Raw genomic sequence first — 23735 nt, forward strand, 5'->3', positions numbered from 1 at the left:
TGTGGGGTGCTAGGGGGGTGCAGGGGGAGCTCATCTTGTCCAAGTAACTAGTTCTCCTAATCAAGCTCAATATTCACACATATAACTTATTCATACCCCAAGAAAAGAACCTGATGATGCATAGATTTTTAGCACGTATGCAAATATGGTAACCTAAAGATGTTCAATATTTCCATTCAGTTGAATGAACTTTTAATGAATAGTTTCACAACCAACTTATTCAACAAGCACAAGTCCTAGCGAAGCTTTTAAAATGTTTAAACTTCTAAACTTGACCTACTATTCGGAAGACCAGTTAATGCAGAAGACCAGTTCATGAGATTTCTATTGTACTATTAAAATATCAACTAAGGAGTTCCCGTCGTGGCGCAGTGGTTAACGAATCCGACTAGGAACCATGAGGTTGCGGGTTCGATCCCTGCCCTTGCTCAGTGGGTTAACGATCCGGCGCTGCCGTGAGCTGTGGTGTAGGTTGCAGACGCGGCTCGGATACCGCATTGCTGTGGCTCTGGCATAGGCCGGTGGCTACAGCTCCGATTGGACCCCTAGCCTGGGAACCTCCATATGCCGCGGGAGCGGCCCAAGAAATAGCAACAATAACAACAACAACAAAAAAGATAAAAAAAAAAACAAAAAAAATCAACTAAGATGAGACAGTCTTTCTAAAATATATTTCTTTAAAGTTAAAAGGAAGAAGAAAATTAAGAGTGTTTGGTGGCATCATGACACAAATTAGGCAAATGCCTATAACAAATTTTGTAGAAGCACGTGTGACATTAAATTAAGCATCAATATGCTACAGCCTTGAATTTTTAGAAGGGTCTAAAATTACCCACCTTAGCATATATGTTAAGAAAACACACCTATGGTTTGCAGACAGGGACTTCCTCTTAGGAGGTGGGGGTGGAGGGTATGGTTTACAGTGGCACAACGAATGAAGAACTGCTGACACAAATTAAACCTTTATTTGTTTAGAATGAGACTCTAGACAACTCAACAACGTATGATCAGCCACTGAACCATTTAAAGTAACACCTGCTGTACAGTAGGGAAAAAAATTGTATTGGGAAATAATGATAAAATAATAATAATAATAGAGTAGCAAAAAAAAAGAAATACAAAAAAACATGAGAGAATATTATGAACAATTGTATGCCAACAAATTTGACAACCTAGAAGAAATGGACAACTTTCTAGAGACATACAGCCTGCCAAAACTGAATCAAGAAGAAATAGATCAACTGAACAGACCGATCACTAGAAATGAAATTGAATATGTCATAAAAACACTCCCTACAAATAAAAGTCCAGGACCAGATGGCTTCACAGGTGAATTCTACCAAACATACAAAGAGGAAATTATACCTATTCTCCTTAAACTTTTTCAAAAGGCCGAAGAAGAACGAACACTCCCAAAGACATTCTATGATGCCACCATCACCCTAACTCCAAAACCAGACAAAAATACCACCAAAAAAGAAAACTATCAGCCAATATCTTTGATGAATATAGACGCAAAAATTCTCAACAAAATTTTAGCCATCCGAATCCAACAACATATAAAAAAGATCATACACCACGACCAAGTGAGATTCATCCCAGGTTCCCAAGGATGGTTCAACATACGCAAATCAATCAACGTCATACACCACATTAACAAAAGAAAAGTCAAAAACCACATGATCATCTCCATAGATGCAGACAAAGCATCTAAATCCAACATCCATTCATGATAAAAACTCTTACCAAAGTGGGTATAGAGGGAACATGCCTTAACATAATCAAAGCCATTTATGACAAACCCACAGCAAATTCAATACTCAATGGAGAAAAGCTGAAAGCCTCTCCACTAAAATCCTGAACAAGACAAGGATGCCCACTCTCACCACTGTTATTCAACATAGTACTGGAAGTCCTAGCTACAGCAATCAGACAAACAAAAGAAATAAAAGGCATCCAAATAGGAGGAGCAGAGGTAAAAATGTAGATGATATGATACTCTATATAGAAAACCCTAAGGACTCAACCCAAAAACTACTTGAACTGATTAACAAATTCAGCAAAGTAGCAGGATATAAGATTAACATTCAGAAATGAGTTGTATTTCTATACAACAATGAAATATTAGAAAAGGAATATAAAAATATAGTATCTTTTAAAATTGCACCCCAAAAAATCAAATACCTGGGAATACACCTGACCAAAGAGGGAAAGGATTTATATGCTGAGAACTGTAAAACTTTAATCAAGGAAATTAAAGAGATGTAAAGAAATGGAAAGATATTCCATGCTCCTGGGTTGGAAAAATTAATATTGTAAAAATGGCTATACTACCCAAAGCAATCTACAGATTCAATGCAATCCCTATCAAATTATCCATGACATTTTTCACAGAACTAGAACAAACAATCCAAAAAATTACATGGAAACACAATACCCAGAATTGCCAAAGCAATTCTGAGGAACAAAAACCAAGCAGGAGGCATAACTCTCCCAGACTTCAAGCAACATTACAAAGCCACAGTCATTGAGACAGTGTGGTAATGGTACCAAAACAGACAGACAGACCAATGGAACAGAGTAGAGAACCCAGAAATAAACCCAGACACCCTATGGTCAATTAATCTTTGACAAAGGAGGCAAGAACATAAAATGGGAAAAAGATAGTCTTTTCATCAAGCATTGCTGGGAAACCTGGACAGTTGCATGTAAAGCAATGAAACTAGAACACACCCTCACACCATGCTCAAAAATAAACTCAAAATGGCTGAAAGACTTAAATATAAGACAAGACACCATCAAACTCCTGGAAGAGAACATAGGCAAAACATTCTCTGGCATCAACCCTATGAATATTTTCTCAGGTCAGTCTCCCAAAGCAACAGAAATAAAAGCAAAAATAAACCAATGGGACCTAAACAAACTGATAAGCTTTTGCACAGCAAAGGCAACCAAAAAGTAAACAAAAAGACAACTTACAGAATGGGAGAAAATCATTTCAAATGATGCAACTGACAAGGGCTTAATCTCTAAAATATACAAGCAACTTACACAACTTAACAGCAAAAAAAAAGCCAACAACCCATTGAAAAATGGGCAAAAGAACTGAACAGACATTTCTGCAAGGAAGATGTACAGATGACCAACAAGCACATGAAAAAATGCTCAACATCACTGATTATTAGAGAAATGCAAATCAAAACTACCATGAGATACCACCTCACACCAGTCAGAATGGCCATCATTAATAAGTTCACAAATAACAAATGCTGGAGTGGGTGTGGAGAAAAGGGAACCCTCCTGCACTACTGGTGGGAATGTAAACTGGTACTATGGAAAACAGTATAGAGATACCTTAGAAATCTATACATATAACTACCATACGACCCAGCAATCCCAATCTTGGGCATATATACAGACAAAACTTTCCTTAAAAAAGACACATGCACCCACATGTTCACTGCAGCTCTATTCACAATAGCCAAGACATGGAAACAACCCAAATGTTCATTGACAGATGATTGGATTAGAAAGATGTGGTGCGTGTATATATATATATATATATACACACACACACACAATGGAATACTACCCAGCCATAAAAAGAATGAAATAATGCCATTTGTAGCAACATGGATGGAACTAGAGACTCTCATGCTGAGTGAGGTAAGTCAGAAAGAGAAAGACAAATACCACATGATATCACTTATATCTGAAATCTAACATAAGGCACAAATGAACCTTTCCACAGAAAAGAAACTCATGGACTTGCAGAATAGACTTGTGGTTGCCAAGGGAGAGGGCAAGGGAGTGGGGTGGTTGGGGAGCTTGGGGTGAATAGATACAAACTATTGTTTTTGGAATGGATTAGCAATGAGACCCTGCTGTGTAGCATTGGGAACTATGTCTAGTCACTTATGATGGAGCATGATTATGTGCGAAAATAGAATGCGTACATGTATGTATAACTGGGTCACCATGCTGTACAATAGAAAAAAATTATATTGGGGAATAACTATTAAAAAACCAATAATAATAATAACAAATAATAATAATTAAAATAAATAAATAAAGTAACACCTAATGCTACTCTAGGAGACAGTGTGGAAACACTGCCACAGAGAAGCACATTCCTCCACAAGATTTCAATCCGTTTTGCCTTTCCTAGGACAGTTCCCGTGGCATATTGAAGTTCCCAGCCTAGGGGTCTAACTGGAGCTGCAGCCACTGGCCTACGCCACAGCCACAACAACGCCAGATCCAAGCTGTGTCCAACCTACACCACAGCTCACCCAACACCGGATCCTTAATCCACTAAGCAAGGCCAGGGAACGAACCCACAACCTCATGGTTCCTAGTCAGATTCGTTAACCACTGAGCCATGACGGGAACTCCTCTAACTTAAATCTTAATTTCATGTGATTCTGATTCTTCTTCCAGATTATATTTTAAAAGGACAGAGAAGCACTGATTTCCAACTTGATAGGATTTCTCCCTTCTGCCCCTAAAAAGGCCATAAAATTATAGGCTCTTCTATAACTAAAAACAACAAAAATATTTTCCGGACATAGTTGGAAAACCATCTTAGGAATCAGAACAGGCATAAGGAAAGATGGCAGTATGGCTAAGATGAATACATTACTCTCTTTGGGGTCAATTTCTCTTAAATACAGTAGGCAAAGTGAAAAAGTACAAGCTGTTTTTCATACTCTGTTTAATTTCTGTTCGCAAGAATTAACTTAAGGATCTTTATACAAAACCCTCATCACCTTGGTCATTACAACGTTATATATTGTAAAACACATGACGGTCCCTAAGGCGGGCAGTGAAAGACTCTTAGGACACTGAGGAGGAACCTTCATCTTTAACAGGGAGTAACTTGGAAGCAAAGCCACAGGTCGAGAGATCTGGTTACTGCTCTTTGATTACAAAGGCAAGAAGTAGAAGCAAAGCAAAATTAAACAGGAAGCAGCCTTACCTGTACCATTGAGCGTAGTGTTTTTATTTGTGTACAGCCTGATCATATGTCCTATTGTTTTCACATTTTCTCTCAACATTATTCCTCGAGCTTGTACCATAAAGAGATATGTGTTGGCTATGGAAGAAAAAAAGAGAGCATTCAATAAGTTCTTTCAAAATAAAAAAAAATATTCAGCATCAACCTGCCCAATAAACCCAAACTCACTCAATTAGCATGTCCAAAGGGAAAACAAAAATATAAACTATTTCCCATTATCAAAAAACAAACTCCTATTTCCTGGTGGCACAGCAGGTTAAGGATCGAGTATCGCCACTGCTGTGGTTCAGGTCACTGCTGTGGCACAGGCTTGATCCCTCACCCAGGAAATTCTACATGCTACAGGTGTGGCCAAAAGGGAAAAAAAAACTTTTTTAAAACAATGAAAATGAAAAAATTAAAGTAGTAATATCAACTAGAGTGAGACCAAATGAACAAAATGAAATATTGTGGTTCTTTTATCCATAATGATGATTTTCTACCATAAAATATACTTAGACATGTCAAAGAGGCATTTTTTATAACTATTCAATCACACAATCCTAAAATCACTTTCTCTAATTCTATATTAATCCCTTCAAAGACGCCACAAAAGTGAGGATTCCTTCTTGAACTATAAATACATCCTAAGTCACTGTATCTAGTATGGATATTGACCTTTCAAATTCTCAAGGTACTGGGGGCACAGTGCAGGATGATCTAAAAACTACCTCTTTTGGTAATTTCTCTTGATTACTTGAACTTTTACACTCCCAATCACAAAGCTACCTACTAGGATTATAAAAGCAGACAAAATCAAAATACACATGGCATTTTCAGGTTGGTTAATTTAATTTTCCAGGGTAAGTGCTCAAAAATTAATTTCTAATTTATTCCTTTGGGAGAAATTGGTAATTTGACAACAATTACGTGAATCCCTGCCTTTTGAGATGCCAGCCCTTGTCAGAGAGGCACGGAAGTCAAGTCAAAAGATCCTTTCTTTCTTCCTTGGTCCTGATTCTGCTGGCACAGTGCGTAACTCTGGACAGCTCACCGGATCTGTTTTCTCATCCAATAAGGGTAATATTGCACTAGGTTTCTCCAAAGCCCCTTCTACTCTAACTTCTCGAAGCGAAGAGCCAAAAAATAAAAAAAAAAAAACCATTCAGACAAGAGGAGGAGGCTCATTTTCCTGGCAAAACCAAGAAACTGGAAGATTCAGTTAATGACTCAATTTTCAGATAAGCTGTCTCCGAACACAGTAATGACACTCTCAAAACAGGAAAAGAAATAAAAAATGCTAACTCATTTTCTGGGCCCTGCTCTGCTCCCTCAAGACGGTACAGAGAGATGAGCAAAATGGAATATTTGCTGCCTCCTCTCCCATTTGTTGACATTCAAACTTGCTCAAAGTACCATTGAGCAGAGAGTAAGTAAAGAGAGTAGAGAAGAAAAGGGAAATACCACTTCTCCTTACACCTTCAATCTATAAAAGACAGAGAAAGAGACATGCAGGTTTCACATAAGCTTTACCTCAATCATTTTTGGGTGCTTGTCTACATTTTCTCTAGAAAGCAGCCCTATAATTAGATTTAACTTGTTTAGGCTTGATTGTATTATACCAGGGTTACCAACACCACAAGTTATTCTATTTTTTGCTCTTTTGTGGACTTTAAAAAGCAAAGGAGACAAACAAGACAAAGTGAAAAACGAAAACAAAGAGAAGAGGCAACTGAAAAAGTGGGAAAATGTTCAAGAAAAGCCAAAGTAACATCAGCAATTCTACCTAAAACAAAGATTGCAGGTTCAACAGAAATGATGAAGAAAAAAAATAGATGACTAGTGCCAACAGATTTCCAATACTTTGGATCATTTAATCCTCAAGTTACAGACAGATTTTGTTATCAGTGAAGTAAATGTCCTGCACCAAACTGCGGGGTTGCGGGGGGGGGGAACCCCTTGTCATGGAGAAGCAGGGCTAAGCCAAGCGCTAAGCCAAGACCAAGACAGGTTTCCAGACATGGAGAAAACAGCACTGGCCTAAGCAAGGATGTGCTAGGTATGAATGCATGTGCATCACTGTGTGTCCTGGAAATAGAAATTTTTAAAAACTATATAAGCTTTTACTTTTAATTATCACACCTACTCTTACCGAGAAAACTGTTTGAATCTTGAAACCAAGTCAAATTTAAGAAGCCAGGAAAACATCCAGTCTAGAAAAGCATAATCAAAGTCAAATTTTCCTAAAAACTTTCAAAATATCAGGTAACAAAACAGTTAAGAAAAAATGATTGCTGATGGCACCTGTGACAAAGGTGAATCATTTACCCAAAGAATTCATTTACTATTCAATAGATGGGTGGAGAAAAAAATAAAGCGAGACACCAAGCTCTCCAAATGGAAAATCTATTAGTTTATTTTAAATCATTCACAGCTAATTGAGTTACATTCCTTAGGTTAATGGTCCTCACGGGTTTAATCCCAAAAGATCAAAACCCATTAAGGAATGAAGCTGTATTTAAATAGAGGCATTGTTAACAGGAGGAAGGCCATGTGTCAAAGTGTTTCAGGGCACAAGAAAACAGCATGGAATGGTCTGATTTCCAAACATCATAAAAGTACAGTAACCCACACTCCAATAACTTCGTGCCTGCTAATTATCATTAATATGAAATACAATGTCTTCTTGGCAAGCCAGGAAATCCTTGTCCAAATTTTCTATTCCAACTCATAAGAAACCACATTTCTGGGGAAAAAAATTAGGGAAATCATTCCCCTCCTTGCCCTTTGGTCTCGAGACAGCTCAGAAACACACTAAAAACTACCACTGTTTGGTTAAAATCATGCCGTCTTCCCATAAATTACTTCACTGGCAATTTGCCTCTGCATTGTGAGACATAAATTTAACTTATTTATCTAGTCTGTTTTTCAGGGGGGAAGAGAACCACAACTGAAGAAAAAAAAAAATCAACAGTCTGTAACAGTTTCTAGGCATCTTACCCTGAGTTTGTAAGCAAAGCGATTTATGAACATGCCTCATTTTTTTGTCTTATTAGGGCCACACCCTCGGCATATGGAGGTTCCCAGGCTGGGGTCAATCAGAGCTGCAGCTAATTAATCTTCCTGTATCCAGTCTTATAACTCTACTGAATCTCGTTTATTAAATATACGTATTTTGTAATATATGAACTTTGTGGTATAGAAATGAAAGTTCGTGAGGCAGTTTTCTTTTCTTTCTTTTTTTTTCTTTTTTTCTTTTTAGGGCTGCACCTCTGGCATATGGAAGTTCCCAGGCTAGGGGATGAATCAGAGCTGCAGCCACAGCAACTCAGGATCCGAGCTGCATCTTCAACCTACACCACAGCTCACAGCAGCACGGGATCCTTAACCCACTGAGCAAGGCCAGGGGTTGAACCTGCATCCTCATGGATACTAGCCAGATTCATTTCTGCTGAGCCACAATGGGAACTCCTCAACATGCCTCATTCTTAAGAAAACTAAGGATGCTTTTGCTGTAAAGCCGCATCTCCCCACCCCTTTGCACATCCAGCTTTGCTCACTGAAAACTCGTATGTATTCAAGACAGGGAGATGGTACAGGCTGCAGTGATCTGGAAAGGATTCCTGGGCTTTGAAGGACGCAACATCTCTCTGATCCCAACATCCATGGTCCTAACTGCCAGAATCTCCAGGTCCTTTAACAAACCAGAAGTCAGCTGCAGAGCTGCTTTTGAGAGGGAGATTCTGTTGGTTAGGCATTCTCACACGCAGTTATAAACACGGCACTGGGGCCAAGAGAGACGGACTACAGACAAAAGTAAAAGTGGGAGGCATGGTGGTGAATTACCATAGGAAAAATTATTGAGAAAGGAGCTAAGAAGGTGAAGTTCAGACCACAAACAATAGGAGGCACAAAGATAAAAGACCCCGAGATGAATTAATCTCAGCTTGAGTGTGGTGAAGAAGCCACTGGACAGAAGAAGAGAAACAGTCAACTGTGTCAAATGTCACCACAGCGGCTAAGACGACTAAAAAACAACAGCTTAAAAAATAAAAAGCTAATATCTAGTGCAAACTCTACTGGGCACCCTCAGTGCACTTTACATAAACAGATCTCTTTAACTCTTCTAAGCAACCTTATCAGGTAGGTACTAATATGCCCATGCTACAGATTAAGAAATTGAAGCATGGAGTTAAGCAACTTGTCAAGATAACACAGTTATGGGCAAGTACAGCAATCCAGCTCTTTTGTTTATTTGGTTTGTTTTACTGAGGCAAATAAAGTGTTTATTATGAGAGAAGATACGTGCAGAGAAAGCACGGGCAGGCTCAGGTGAGGGTCAGAGGGAGAAAGGGAGACAGAAAGAGAGAAGGCTCTTTTTAAAAATGCTGTTAGGAGATCACGGCCAGCCTTCCAGAGAGCAGTTCTGCCAAAAGAATGGACACCAAAGGAAACTAGTAAAGAGTTAAATGAACAAAGTGAACGCAATCTAGTTTCAGAACAGGTAAGGGAGAGCGAGGTCAAGGGAACTTTTCTTGGAACAAGAGGGCTCCAGCATGACTGCAGCCCGAGAGGAGGGAAGGAAGAGGAAATTTACAAGGAAGGCAGTGAGAGAAGAAAGAGTTAGGAAGGTGAACATTATCAGTGACGGGACAGTGCTAGCAAAGGCACTGGGCGGGGTATATGCAAGGATAAGCCATCCAACCTGAGCAGAGTTGGCAGTGATGGAAAATTAGTTGGGAAGGTCCAAACGGGTGGATGGCGTGAGAAAAAACAAAGGAGAGGAGAGGACTAGAAGTCATTGTGAAGATGAGAAGTGACATCAATAAAGGTGAGAAAGTGCCAGGAATGGAAGGTTAGGAAGACTGTGGGTCTGGAGAGAGAACAGGCCACAGCTACGAGGACACCCAGGCGGGCCAAGCAGGCAAATTTGGAAGACAAGGACCAGGCTTCCTGATGGCCACCACAGGACGTCAGTGGGGGACGGAGTGGAGCAGGAACGTTCTCAGTTGAGGAGTAACTGCCAAAATCATCCCAGGATGTGGCATGTGAAGGGCATAGGCTTCTAAAGAGAACGGAAATGAGTGAACACTTACTGAGCACCTATATCTGTCAGACACTGAGCTAAATGCCACATATAAATATATGAAAATGTACATACAATTATATTTTATTTCCTTTTTTTTTTTTTTTTTGTCTTTTTGCCATTTCTTGGGCCACTCCCACGGCATATGGAGGTTCCCAGGCTAGGGGTCGAATCAGAGCTGTAGCTGCCAGCCACAGCCACAGGAATGCCAGATCCAAGCCACGTCTGCAACCTACACCACAGCTCACGGCAACGCCGGATCGTTAACCCACTGAGCAAGGGCAGGGACCGAACCCACAACCTCATGGTTCCTAGTCGGATTCGTTAACCACTGCGCCACGACGGGACCTCCTTCATTTAATTCTTATGGAGCAGGTTGAATGGAAGCCCCCAAGGAAGTGTGCCCATTCGAATTCCCAGAACCTGTGACTGTCATCTTATTTGGAAAATGAGTCTTTACAGATGTGATTAAGTTAAGAATCTCGAAATGAGGAGATCATCCTGGATTATCTGGGTTGGGCCTAAATCCAATGACAAGTGCACACACACAGGAAAGGCAGAGGGAGATTTTACACTTACACACACACACACACACACACACACACACGAGGAAACAATGTGAGGATGGAGGCAGAAATTGGAGTGACAATAATTCAAAACCCAGATATGGCTCAAAGAAATCTGCAAAACAAATAATTACTAGCCTAGAATATCCTCCTCCCCATCTTTCCAGTAAGTCATGGGCTGACTAATAAATAGAATGAAATAATTCTGAGCTCAGCATCCCATTTCATCAATAATGAATCCAGTGATCACATACAATACAGATCTACTTCAGATCTTAGCCAGTAGCTCAAGTTTGGCTGATGTAGCCAATGAAAATTAAAAAGAAATTCCAACAGGTACTTTTACCACTTCTGCTCTGAAGTTTTAAGAGTTTTATTTGAGGATATTATTTGTGCTTAAATAGTGATCAGGGTTAAATATTTTTAAATACAATCTGACTTTTCCAACAATCTTATTAAAGATGTTCAGGGTGGGGTCATGTGTTTACTCAATAAATATTTGTGGAATAACTACCAGATGCCAAGCAGTACCGGAAACTCAAGAGCCATGAGGGTGCCTCTGCAAAATCCAAAATCCTGAAAAAGCATAAACTGCCTAAAATTATTAGAAGTACTTTCACAGCAACCAGATCATCAGTTCAGCCTAGCTGAAACTGAGCTGATAACTGAAAAACTAGACTCTCAACACATGCTCTAACATAACGACAGCTTTCAACACTGTCATTTGTTAATTCACTTAAAATAAACATACAGCTTCTTTCAAGTGTGAACATAGCCTGAAGAGTTAAAAGTTATAAACCACATTGGTGAAAAGTAGAATCAGGAGGAAATGAGGGAACCAGGGAAGGAAAAATGCAGGCAATTAGAGTTTTAATCTAATCAGTAAGGGAACTCACTTAATGGGAGTAGAGACTAAAAGATCAAACTGCAAACACACATGCTCAGGAAACATTGTAAATTTGTTGAAAATGGATGATTTCAGAATACATTTAAAGTGAATAGAAAATGAACTTCTACCACTGGAAGAACACTCTCATAATGGGATCAAAATAAAAGGGAGACCTATGTGAACTATATGTTCTACAATCATCCCCAATTTCCTTGTGTTTTTACAGTTAAAATACCTTTCACTATTTCAACTTCTTTATTCAAGAAAGGAAAATGACTCTAAAACAAGCAGGAGAGAAGGACACAGAGCATGGAAAATGAATTTCAAAGCTTTCCAAAGCCAGAGCATGTTTTTCAAGTCAATAAACAGGGCATCTTATAATTGGTCTCTTGATTCAAACTGAAATAAAGTCCAATTTTTCTCTTCCTCCCAGTCAAACTGGAAATTGTACTGTAGTTAGAAGTCATAATATGTGAGCAATTACTTTAACTATCCAGAAGGCAATATATGTAAAACATGATTTCAGTAAAGAATTATTAACACTAGCAAACCTCAAATATTTAAAAATAAGACAAGAGATATTTCAAACTATGTTACACTAACAAACTTCACAGAGCTGCTTAATTGTGAAAATACTATACAAAGACTTCAGTAAGTCTTTTGTTTTTCAATTACTTCCACTGGCTCACATGTAAGGCCATACACTTTAATAACTTTTATCGATCTTGCTAAGTGAATTACAATATACCTTTCTTATCATTAAAAACACTGGCATTCCGATTGTGACTCAGTGGTAAGGAAGCCGACTAGCATCCTATCCATGAGGATGCGGGTTTGATTCCTGGCCCCACTCAGTGGGTTAAGGATCTGGTTGCCGTGTGCTGCAGGGTAAGGTATAGATTGCAGACACTCATGTCCCTGAGTTGCTGTGGCTGTGGCGTAGGCCAGCAGCTGCAGCTATGATTCCACCCCTTGCCTGGGAACTTCCATATGCCAGGGGTACAGGCCCTAAAAAGACAAACAAACAAACCCTAAATAACATATTTAGGATCAACCCATAATTCAATCACATAGGCAATGCTGACTCATAAGGAAACACTGGATCCTGGTTGTCTTAATCTATCTGTCCATTCCATCCATTACTGGAAGAAAATATTCTTCACCACAACAGGTAACTCTATCTCCAGTAAAACATGATGCTATAAACAAATTAATCTGGTTTTTAACTGATAAGATTAGTTCCATGAAAGATCAAATGATATGAGATAAGCAATTTAAAAAGTAAATCTATCCACACTTAATTTTTTCCCCACCATTTGGGGTGTTTGTCAGAAATAAAATTCCCAGGGCCCAGAATTACCTGACATATGTTTTTATTTTTATTTTTTATTTATTTATTTATTTATTTTGTCCTTTTGCTGTTTCTTGGGCCGCTCCCGTGGCATATGGAGGTTCCCAGGCTAGGGGTTGAATCAGAGCTGTGGCCACCAGCCTACGCCAGAGCCACAGCAACGCAGGATCCGAGCCGCGTCTGCAACCTACACCACAGCTCACGGCAACGCCGGATCGTTAACCCACTGAGCAAGGGCAGGGACCGAACCCGCAACCTCATGGTTCCTAGTTGGATTCGTTAACCACTGCACCACGATGGGAACTCCCTGACATATGTTTTTAAAATGAGGATCACAACCAGAATCTCTGGTGATAAGACCTGGGTTGCCTTAAGTAAGGCACCTTCATGTTTGAAAACTACTTCTTGTAGTAATTCTCTAAACATCATTAACATTTGTAACAAGCAAAAAAGTAGAACCTTCCTTTCATAATTAAACTTATATCAAATACATCCTCTTGTACACAGCTTTCTAATTTAGGTACAAGTCATTCAGGCATAGAAGAATCTGTTTCATCCTCAATGAACATATGACACAAAGATTGGACAAAGCCAAAGACCACCACCAACTCAAATAATTAATCATGACAACAAAGATGCAAGCAAGAAGTCATATTTATTATACCTCTGGAAGAATAAAAGTTAACTACAAACCGAAGATTTAAAATCACTAAATTATGTCCTCCTAAACATTTTGCTAGGCCACAAAGCCAAAAATGAGACTGATAAGCATCCTTTAAGCAATCGTCCCTATTTTTGTTGAAGAGGGGTTTTGCTATGGCTTAAACTAATCTCTGTCAAGGTCTACTATGACCAAAACCAAGTATGCCCATGAAACATAATAAATCAAGTTGGCCTGACACAGAATATACACGCTAGAGAAAAATAACCTTGGGATGTTCCCTGAAATTCTGCAGTGGGCTAAGACATAAGTAAAAATACTGTAATTGAAGTAAACTTTTAATTTTCCAGTGGCATGTTAATAGCATTGTAGGTATCCTCAAAAAACCTACTTTCAACCTTCAATTGACTAAGCCTTGAACTCAAACCACAATATTACTCGTGTATTATTCTCTCTGTTATTATCCTGACAAAAGGCGAAATGGAAACAAACAAAAGATTTTTTAAATATTCAATCACTGGGAATTAAAAAAGAGAAAAAAAAAAAGATTCAGAGGGAAAAGGAAAAAAAAAAAAAAGAGAGAGAGAGACCAGAAGGGTGACAGAGCTGGGGGCAAGCTGCTCTGATTAAACTGGTAAACTGTAGTCCCAGGCAGTGGTGACAACAGCCAGCTCGGACCAAGGCGGCCAGAAAACCTGACCCAAAGGAAGAAACTGTAAACACACAAACCTGAGGTGATTGGGGGGGGGGGACCTTCTCTATTTGCCAGAAACTCCCAAATGGAACATAGGAAAACCAAGCTCTAAAAAATCTCTCTTGGAATCACCTCCTCACCACAGCCTCCCCACCCACCTCCACATTTTCACTAAGGATAAGACAATGAAAGGCAGGCTTGAAAGGGAAATGGAGTCCCCAAGGCAGGAGCAGGGGAAGGGGCACAGGCAGAGAGACAGCCTGTGCCTGGGCTGGGCGGTCACAGAGGCTGCAGAGATGAACAGGGCACAGAGTAACCAAGTTCACGGGGCTATGAGAAGCCTGCCCAGTTCCCCGTGCAAAGCAGCTTCTCCAGCCATTACAGGTGATCATCTCCTCTTAGCTTGCAGACAGGGAATGAAAGGAGTGCTCATTTCATTGCTACAGCTCAGTTAGAACCATCTGGTTTGGCTTCTTTAACAATGAGCAGAAAATCCGCCTGGTAATGACCCTCACTGCTCTCGGAGGCTGTCCTAAAGTTTCCTCTTTTCCCTGTGGGGGATTCCTTAAAGCTGAAGGAGAGAGAGAGTTCATATTTCCCCTTAATCTTCAAAGACTCTGGGCAACTCACAGTGCAAGAGTCAGATACCTCAAGGGGTATGTTTCAGCTCCTCCAAAAATTGTCTACTTCAGTACTTCCAACTATATGCTTAGAGAAGCAAGTACAATCTCTGAGAGCAGTTCCTTCTCTTTCTTTACAAGGCCATTCTTCTAGCCTGGAGACGACAAACCTCGGTTATGAGTTTCTCACTTTCAAGTATCCACAGACAAGGCTATTTTTACCTTTAATAAACATACAAAGGCAGTGATGATAAACACTGCTGCAGAGTAAGTATGTCACTATTTCATTCTGCCACGTTGTTTAACAGACCTCAAATTTACGCATAAAACAGGAACATGGAGAATGGTATTTAGCTTTGTCGGATTTCAATGCATCAATTATCCCTTCAAAAACACCTAATTTCCCACAAGGTCACAGGATTTTGATTCACTTATACTGAACCAATACAGCTGACTTAACAGACCGGCTTAAGAACAGCAACCTGACTGGGAGTTTGGGGTTAGTAGGTGCCAACCATTACATTCAGAATGGATAAGCAATGAGTCCTAGTGTACAGCCCAGGGAACTATATCCAACCTCTTGGGATAGAACATGATGAAAGATAATATGAGAAAAAGAATATGCATGAGTGAGGCCTCCAGCCAACAACCTGCAAAGAACAGAGGTCTTCAGACCAACAATCCTAAGGGACCAGATTCCTGCCCAAAGGCACATGGGTGAACCTGGAGGCAGATCCTCCCCCAGCGGAGCCTCCAACCACAGGCCTGACCAACACTCTATAGGAGACCTTGAATCAGAGGTATCCGGACCAAACGTGTCCAGATTCCTGGTCTCAGAAACCGAGATAACACACCTTTGTTGTTCTAAGCACCCCAAGGTAATTTGGAGGGCAATTTGTTACAAAGGAATGGATAACTAATACTCTAACTGATCCTGGCATTTTCTCCACTGGTCCTCATCCCCAGCCAGCCCCTCCATATCCCCTTGAGGTATCTAACATCCACCATCAGGGTGGCACTGATAAGCGGGCTGGGGAGAGGAGCTGCCACACCAAAAGAAGAGATTTAATCAGAAAGTCAACAATTCTTCATTAAGTCTCTAGCACGTGCCAAGGCAGAAACCAAATCTCCTAACCTAGCTTAGAAAACAGTTCATACTATATCGAGTTGTTCACATAAGCAGAGCCCCTCACTCTAAACAATTCACTCGCCTGATGAGATGTGAAGGGCCTTAACCTCCCCCTCCATATGCATCTAACTTTTGCTATCATGAACATCTTTATCTCCTCCTCTCCCATCTCCACAATTACTCTACCTGTACACTCGATCCCACCCCCTCTACCTGGTCTCCCTGATTCTAGGATCACTGCCTTTAAACCATTCACACCAGTACAGCCTAAATATTTCTCAAATGCAAACCTGACATGACACTCTCCTACTTAAAATTCAAGCTCAATGGTTTGACATTGTCCTCAGGCTAAGTCCAAGTTCTCAAACCCAGCGTACAAGGTTCTCTATGACTAGACCTGTATGTATCTCTCTGGCTTCAGCCCACATTCCCTCTGATTTCTACACTTGAACTTTCCATTTCTCTCTCACCTTGTAGCCTTCAAATATTCCATTCCTACCAAAGTATTTTTCCCTAGGCCCCCCCCTTCCATTACCTAACTTAAGTTTCTGGCCTCAGCTTCATCTCCCTTTTCTCCCTGATGCCTAAACTAGTTTAGTGATCACCAAGCTCCCAACTGGTGCCTCCACAGCAAACTGCATTCCACACTCTCTTCTGGAAGAGTTACTCTTATCTGCAAATTTCTCACGGGCTCTAAACTTGATGAAGCAGGGACCATGTGGATCCTGTTCAGGGCAGAACCACAGACAAATACGTATGAATAAGCAAATGAATTAAGTCTTCCCAGATCACATGTTGTGCTCTGTTTCCTTTCTCAAACCTTCATACTGTGTCCTCACTTCTTAAGCATTCACATAAGCTCAGGTCTTTTTATCTCATATGGTTCCGTTGATTCTACTTTCCACTTAATGAACCACTTTCATCTGACCTTGGATTTACTATTCAACCCATGGCAACCTGGCTGGTGTCCTGTAACACCACAAAAACAGCTCTTATAGGGATGTCCCAGAGTGCCTACTTTCCAAATCTGTGAGTCTCCTTCTAGACGCTGCCCTCACCGAACGATACCCCAATGCAATGCTTGTTTTGCTGATCATCATTTTTATGTATTTATTTATTATTTATTTATTTTTGCAGGGCCTTTCTGCACTTTCATGATCTCTCTCCCCCTTCATTGTCCTGTTCCTATTTCTCCACTTGCCCTAAGCTGATGGGTTTCCCCCGAAATTCATCTTCTCTTGAGCCTCCACAAGCTCTCCTTGAGTGGCCATCTAAACCTTGCACAAGGTCCATCACACTGCCTTCCATTTGGAGCCAGGAGTGAAAAAAGTAACAGCCTCATGAGAAACCCTTCAAACTACACTCGGGCCTCCTTCATATTCCAAAGTAACCCCTCTTATTCCATGTTTAAGAGTAACTGAGTCACCTCTGCTTGCATGAGTTACTTTTATTGACTTAAGTGTGTTGGGGAAAAATAAGTATCATCCACCCTTACGCTGAAGACACCCAAATCTCTCGCCTGTTAGTCACTTCTCCTGGGCTCTAATAAGGGCAAGACAAGGACTGACAAGTTCTTCCTGGATAGCCTACAAGCATCTCAACTCAATTTCTCTAAAACCAAAATTGCCTCCTCAAGGCCTGTGCCTTTTTGCCCTACAACCTACAGCCTAGTGTAGAGTATGAGCATTGTCTTCAAGCTTCTCTCTTTGCTTCAATCCCACTATGCACACCCTTTCAATTCTGCCCTGATCCAACTATGACCTTGGTCAGATCATCTACTTCCTGAGCTACTGAAATAACTTTGATGCTGCCTGCCATTCCCAGGAAAAAAATATTAGCATGGGATACATGACCAATAACAGAGGCCCAGAGAAAAAAGAAATGTCCAACATCGTGGCCCCAAACCAAAGAACCCTTGAAAGGAGCCCTACAGACCAGAGAACATAGTGAAAACAAAAACCAAAAGGACCTTTGAGACACAAAGCAAACAGCTCAAAAAGAATGCAACTAGTCTTCACCCAGCCAGGAGGCCAAAGGGTTGTGATAAAAAAAAATCTACAGAGATGGAGTTCCCGTCCTGGAGTTAATGAATCCGACTAGGAACCATGAGGTTGTGGGTTCAATCCCCGGCCTTGCTCAGTGGGTTAAGGATCCAGGGTTGCTGTGAGCTATGGTGTAGGTCACAGACGTAGCTCAGATCCTGCGTTGCTGTGGCTATGGCGTAGGCCAGTGGCTACAGCTCCGATTAGACCCCTAGCCTGGGAACCTCCATATGCCGCAGAAGCGGCCCTAGAAAAGGCAAAAAGACGAAAAAAAAAAAAAAAAAAAAAAAAAAAAAGCTACAGAGCAACTCACAAACTACTTTCTAAGCCATCTAATTAAAACCCAGGCTGAATGTCAGGGTGGCTTTAAGCAGGGGCCTAACTCAGCCACCCTCTCCCACAACACATACACGTGCACATGCACCCCACGCCCTGACCACTCATCACCAATTCCACCCCTCGCAGTAGAGCACCAATGCCCTCAAGACCCAAAACGCAAAGCACATGGCCAGGCAATTCCTCAAAGGGTCCAAAAGAATTCACACCAAAGTGGCCCAACCAGATTCCAGATCTACGCAAAGAATAAAACGGCTGGTCAGCAAGTCTAGCAAAGGTCAGGGCTGTGCCAGTGAGTCAAAAGGACAGCAAAAGCCCCCACTCCCGAGGGAGTTGTGCAATATCCCCCCACAGTACTGCCCCACCAACGAAAGGCACACGGACTTCTTTCTTAATCATAGACAGCTTTCAGAAAGCTGTGTGAACCAAGTCGTTTCTCTGGGGCAGGAAGTCTAGGGACCTCAAAAGTCAGAACACTAGGCTGGACAGGGGGACCCCAGACCCTCCCAATCTGGCCCATCTACCACTCCCATTCCCCAAGGGGTAGCCAGATGGAAATACTCCCATTTTCTGGAAACTAGCTTTGCTCACGCCAATCCCTCTGACCAGAACCCCTTTGCTCAGTCCAGATAAATCCTACCCACCACTTCCTCTGCAAATCCTTCACCAGCCCACACTCCCCACCGCCTGCTTTCCGAGGACTTTTGACAGCCCTTCCCTGGCACTCATCCCACGGCATGAGGGCAGGAACTCTGTCTTAGTCATCAATCTCCCTCAAACAACATCAGCCCACTGGAGGGGCTCTCCTCGTGTTTGCTGAATGACTCTCTAAGTCAGTTCAACTACTCCTTTGATATCATAGCGGGAAACTGCCTGTGCTGTGCTAGATTGGAAACAGTTTCACGGTAAATGGAATTCCTTTCTCAATTCAACCAAGGTATGACCTTGGGAGAAAACTGCACTCGTCTTTTGGCAATCATGCACGAAGGCAGAAAGAGAAGGAGAAAAACACATGGCGGGCGCCAGCCCCCACTGGGTGGGCTGGCACACTCTGTCCATGGATTTCCAGTGTAGGGGGTGCTCAGCAGACCAACTGGCCTCCAAACTAAAGTTCATGATATAAGGACAATCCCCTATGTTTCTTGTGTGAATTACAAATTTCAAGGAAAATGCTTCCAATTCTTCTTACAATAATGACCTTTTGAGTTGGAGGGAATCATTGCAGATTAAGACCCAAATAATCCAAAAGTTGTTGTGCTACGTGAAAAAACACTGGACAGTAAATATATTACGCTGTCCATGGTTGGGTGGTACTACCTTCTCAGAAGGAAGAGAGGGAGGAAGGAGACTAAGGAGAATAACTAAAATGACAGACGAACTAACTGTCTGCGGAAGGCACGTGGCAGAAATAGGTCTCTGCACAGAAGGAAGAAAAATACAATGGATATCTACTAGAACAGGCTGATGTGGATAGGATTAATGTGGATTTTTTTAACAAAAGAGATTTGAAATATTTAAGATTAATTTTAAAATGCTCAATTAAACATATATTTTAGTCATGAGAAAATTCTGCCCCAAGATGTAATTCAGACTAAAATATGAATTATTTCAAAAAGGTTCTATGTACATCTAATGTAAACTAGTTACAAGAACCCAATTAGTTTGGGGGTATGTCTCACGAACAGGAAACTTGTGTTGCGATGAAATGAGAAGTATGCACAAAGCATTTCTGCAGCATATCAAAGTACCATGGTTGTCTTGAAAATCAAATTGGGCAACAGATCATTGCATTATGAGCCGAACTAGCCACATTTTTCATGGAATGTCATTTTTACATTAAAGTAAAACTGACAACCTACGGCCATTGACTTCTGTATTTGACCTACCTTTTCCCCAAAATGAGCCTGACACTTCAAGGAAAACTGACATGATGTGTTACCATTGACAAAATTCAAGCTTTCAAGCAAAAATTTGAATTTTGGAAAACTGCTTCTCAATAATTAAAAGATAGATAAGCAGGGTTATTTTTTTTGCTGCTAAATCATAGTTAATGGAGAAATAGATTCAGTTTAACAAATTGATAACACCATAAGCTTTGGTTTTCATTCTTTTTACTGACTTTAATTTTTTAAGTTACAAATTAGAAGACCCACAAAAGCAGAGTAGTTTAAACCATTTCAACCTAATTGCTTATAAGACAATCGCTAAAAATTTTATGACTTGTCAGTGATTGACAAGTGACATATACCAAGTCACAAATAAGAAAAACATATTTTGTATCAATTAAATTTTAAGAATCTATAGATAATATATGAATGCAATAACCAAAAAAATTGGGTGATTATTAAGTGAAAGCTGGAATTCTAATTTCCTTTGGTTAGCTTTTTAAACCTAACTTTAACACGTTACTCAAAATATCAAGAAAGGAAGAAAATTACTAGGTGCCAAAAAAAATTTCCTCCAAAAATGTCCCAAAGTTAAAATATCTAATAACATCCCCCAGAGATGTCCGACATTTAAAGAGCTATGTGTAAAAGTAAAAACTGCCTGTGCAATGAGGAGCTAACTGTTAAGACTTCGAAAATGGCAGAGGATTTTAAGAAAAGCCTGTTGAATATTTTGGCTAACTATTCTCAACTCCACTGAGCTGTAATTTCTTTGAGAGGCTTGAAGAGGTGTCTGATTTGGCCTTAAAAAAAAAGTTTTAAAAATGTATGTTATTCTTTTTTTTTTTTTTCAAACTTTAGCCTCAAACTTCTATTTTGGGATACATCAAGGTTTCAACAATTTATGTCTTCTTAAGCATCATTCTGAGCTTACTTACACCTTACCTGATGTCAAAAATTAATCAAGAAAAAGTCATACAGTAATTTTTAGGAAATACAACAGTCTTGACGAAGTTTGTTTGCTTCTTCCTTTCCCCCCTACAAATCATCATAATAATCTATTACCATGAGAAACAATGCCCCGATAATAATTTCATCACAAAATTCTGCAGGTGTTTTCACTTTGTGAGAGGTAATACATCTTTAGCTAATTCAGGGGAGAAATGGTGCTGGCTCAAAAGACTACTAGTGTCTAAAAAGAAATGACAAGGAGATGCATAATGTTACTAATTCAACATTAAATACATAATAACCAGGAAGAACTCAGAAGACTTCTGGAAATATAATGTGCTTTAATATCCATATGAAGTTCTGATCTTTCAGTCAGGAGAATGCCACAATGGTACCTCTTCTACCAAAGAGGGCTGAGAAACTAGAATATTTAATAAAGAGGCCAATTCAAGTAGATTATACAAAAGGGTATTTTGGACCAAAAACAAAACTGGTAAACAAGTTAACATTTTAACCTTGCAAAATTGTTATTTTAATCATTATGTTATCTCGGAATTCCTCTTAACAGGTAGCAGGGGCTACCTACCCTTGAAAAGCAGACCCAAATGGACTAAATAACCGAGCATTGTTTTTACTAGACAACTCATCGCCTAAAAATTCCTGAAGTGTGGCACAAATGTTCATTGACCCCATTTTTAAAAAGTGACCTGGGACACCAGAATAGTACGTTCTTGATCTCAAGCACATTCCCTACTGTTGGTTTCTCCATTGTATTTTTACCACCAGTTATTACAGCAAAGAGTGTTTGAAGAAAACTGCCATTAAGCACTAAGTTTAAACTCAAAGATTTAATATTAGATGGATTAAAGCTGTCAGGAATTCTCAAGAAAGAAACCAGAACATCCCAGGCCATCACACCTCCTTTTGCTCTGACCATTTAATGAATTCTTTAAGTTATTTAAACGTGCAATTAACCAAACTCACATACCAAAACCATGCCCTGCAGCAGTTTATGTGACACGTCTGAAATCACATTTCAAATAAAATGCTTTCTGCCGGACCCCCGCTTATACAGCTTCCAAATCCCATAAGTAAGGTGCAGCGTTTCCTTCACTGTGACCGTGGGAAGTGAGGGTGTGTCTCGGTGCTTACCGATACCCGGAGCCACATAGATGAAGTAGAGGCAAGACGAGGAGAGGGAGAAGAAGAAGATGAAGGCGAGGAGGGAGCGATTGGAGACCCGCATCATCCGCCTGAGCACAGACATCTTCCTCTTCCCGGCCAGCAGCTCAGGCTGCACTCTTAGGCCGGACTTGGGGGCACCGTCCAGGCCCTAAACTTCCATGAATGTGCTAAAAAAAAAAACAAACCCCGAGACTGCAGCGGGGTCCGTGCCCGGAGGCTCTGGGGACAGAGGGCCCGAGCGGGGAGAAGAGAGGAGGGAGCGAGTGGAATGAATGGGAGGCTGGGGAGTCGGGGGAGGGGAAGAGCCGGAGGACGCCGAGGGAGGGGGCAGGGGAGAGGGGACGCGGGGCGGGGGGCCCGGGGACCTAAGGACCCGAGGAGGCCGTGGAAGGGCTAGGACGCGCTTTCGATCGGCCTGGCAGCGGCGGGAGGAGGGACTGCAGGTGGGGAGAGGCGCGGGCTGCGCACCGCGGCGCCCCTGCGGAGAGGGCCCGCCGACTGCAGCACGCTGGGCTCCCCCGCGGCTCCAGCTGCCTGCGCCCGCCAAGGTCCAAGTCGCGAAGCCCCGGCACTCAAGGTCCTGGCCGCCCGCACTCCGCAGGCCCGCACCGCCTCCTTCTCCCGGCCGAGGCGTCTCGTGCCTGTGCGGGGCTAGCGTGGACGCCGGGGCCGCAGCCTGCGCGCGCGATGCGCGGGGGCCCGAGGGGGCCCTGGGGGCCGAGGAGCTAGGCGCTCGCCGGCGCACAGCCTCCTCCTCATGCCGCGCGGGGCCCCGGCTTCCCGCGGCGGCCGCGGGAGCAGAGCGCAAGCGAGGGCGGCGTCTCGGCCAGCGGCGAGCGCGCTCCGGCTCCGGCTTCTGCCACCGCCAGCTGTCCGCACGGCCGCAAGGGCGGTAACCGCAACAGCATTACCGCCGCCGGCCCGGGGTGAGGCGCCCCTGCCGGCGCCGCCCCCGCACGGCCCCCGGACACCAGGCGAAGAGCCGCGGGGCGACTGGCGCTGCGGTCAGAGCCGAGGAGCCTGAAGATGAGCCCGGGAGCCGTCGGAGCCGCGTCTGGGACGCAGAAGGGGCGGACCTCCAAGGGCCGGGGAGCTTGTCCAGAGACCCCCGAGGGTTTGGCGCGCTCCCTCGGAACTGCAGGCGGCGCTGCGCCCGCCCGGAGGAAACCCCAAGGCCCCCGCCCACACCTCCCCTCCCCGCGCCCGAAACACCGCGCCTCCTGATTGGCCCGAGCGGCACCGCGCAGAACAACCTGCCCACCCCACCCCCTTCACGCTAGGACCCGCTCCCCGGCCGCCTTCTGCGTCACTGTCGCCCCCGCGCGCGGGTGCGCGCGCTGGCA

General features: G+C 42.1%; 1 protein-coding gene across 1 annotated transcript in view; it reads right to left on the reverse strand.

Annotated features, from left to right (window-relative positions):
* The window catches only part of B4GALT6 (beta-1,4-galactosyltransferase 6), a 67751-nt gene extending 44225 nt beyond the window's left edge, over nucleotides 1-23526 (reverse strand). The window contains exons 1-2 of the mRNA XM_003127886.5: nucleotides 22360-23526; nucleotides 4979-5095 (exon numbers count right to left, since the gene is read on the reverse strand). Coding sequence (XP_003127934.2) covers nucleotides 4979-5095; nucleotides 22360-22474 — 232 coding nt within the window. The 5' untranslated portion in view covers nucleotides 22475-23526. The remainder of the gene's footprint in view (nucleotides 1-4978; nucleotides 5096-22359) is intronic.

The sequence above is a fragment of the Sus scrofa genome, chromosome 6, assembly GCF_000003025.6.
Source record: "Sus scrofa isolate TJ Tabasco breed Duroc chromosome 6, Sscrofa11.1, whole genome shotgun sequence".
Lineage (NCBI taxonomy): Eukaryota > Metazoa > Chordata > Mammalia > Artiodactyla > Suidae > Sus > Sus scrofa.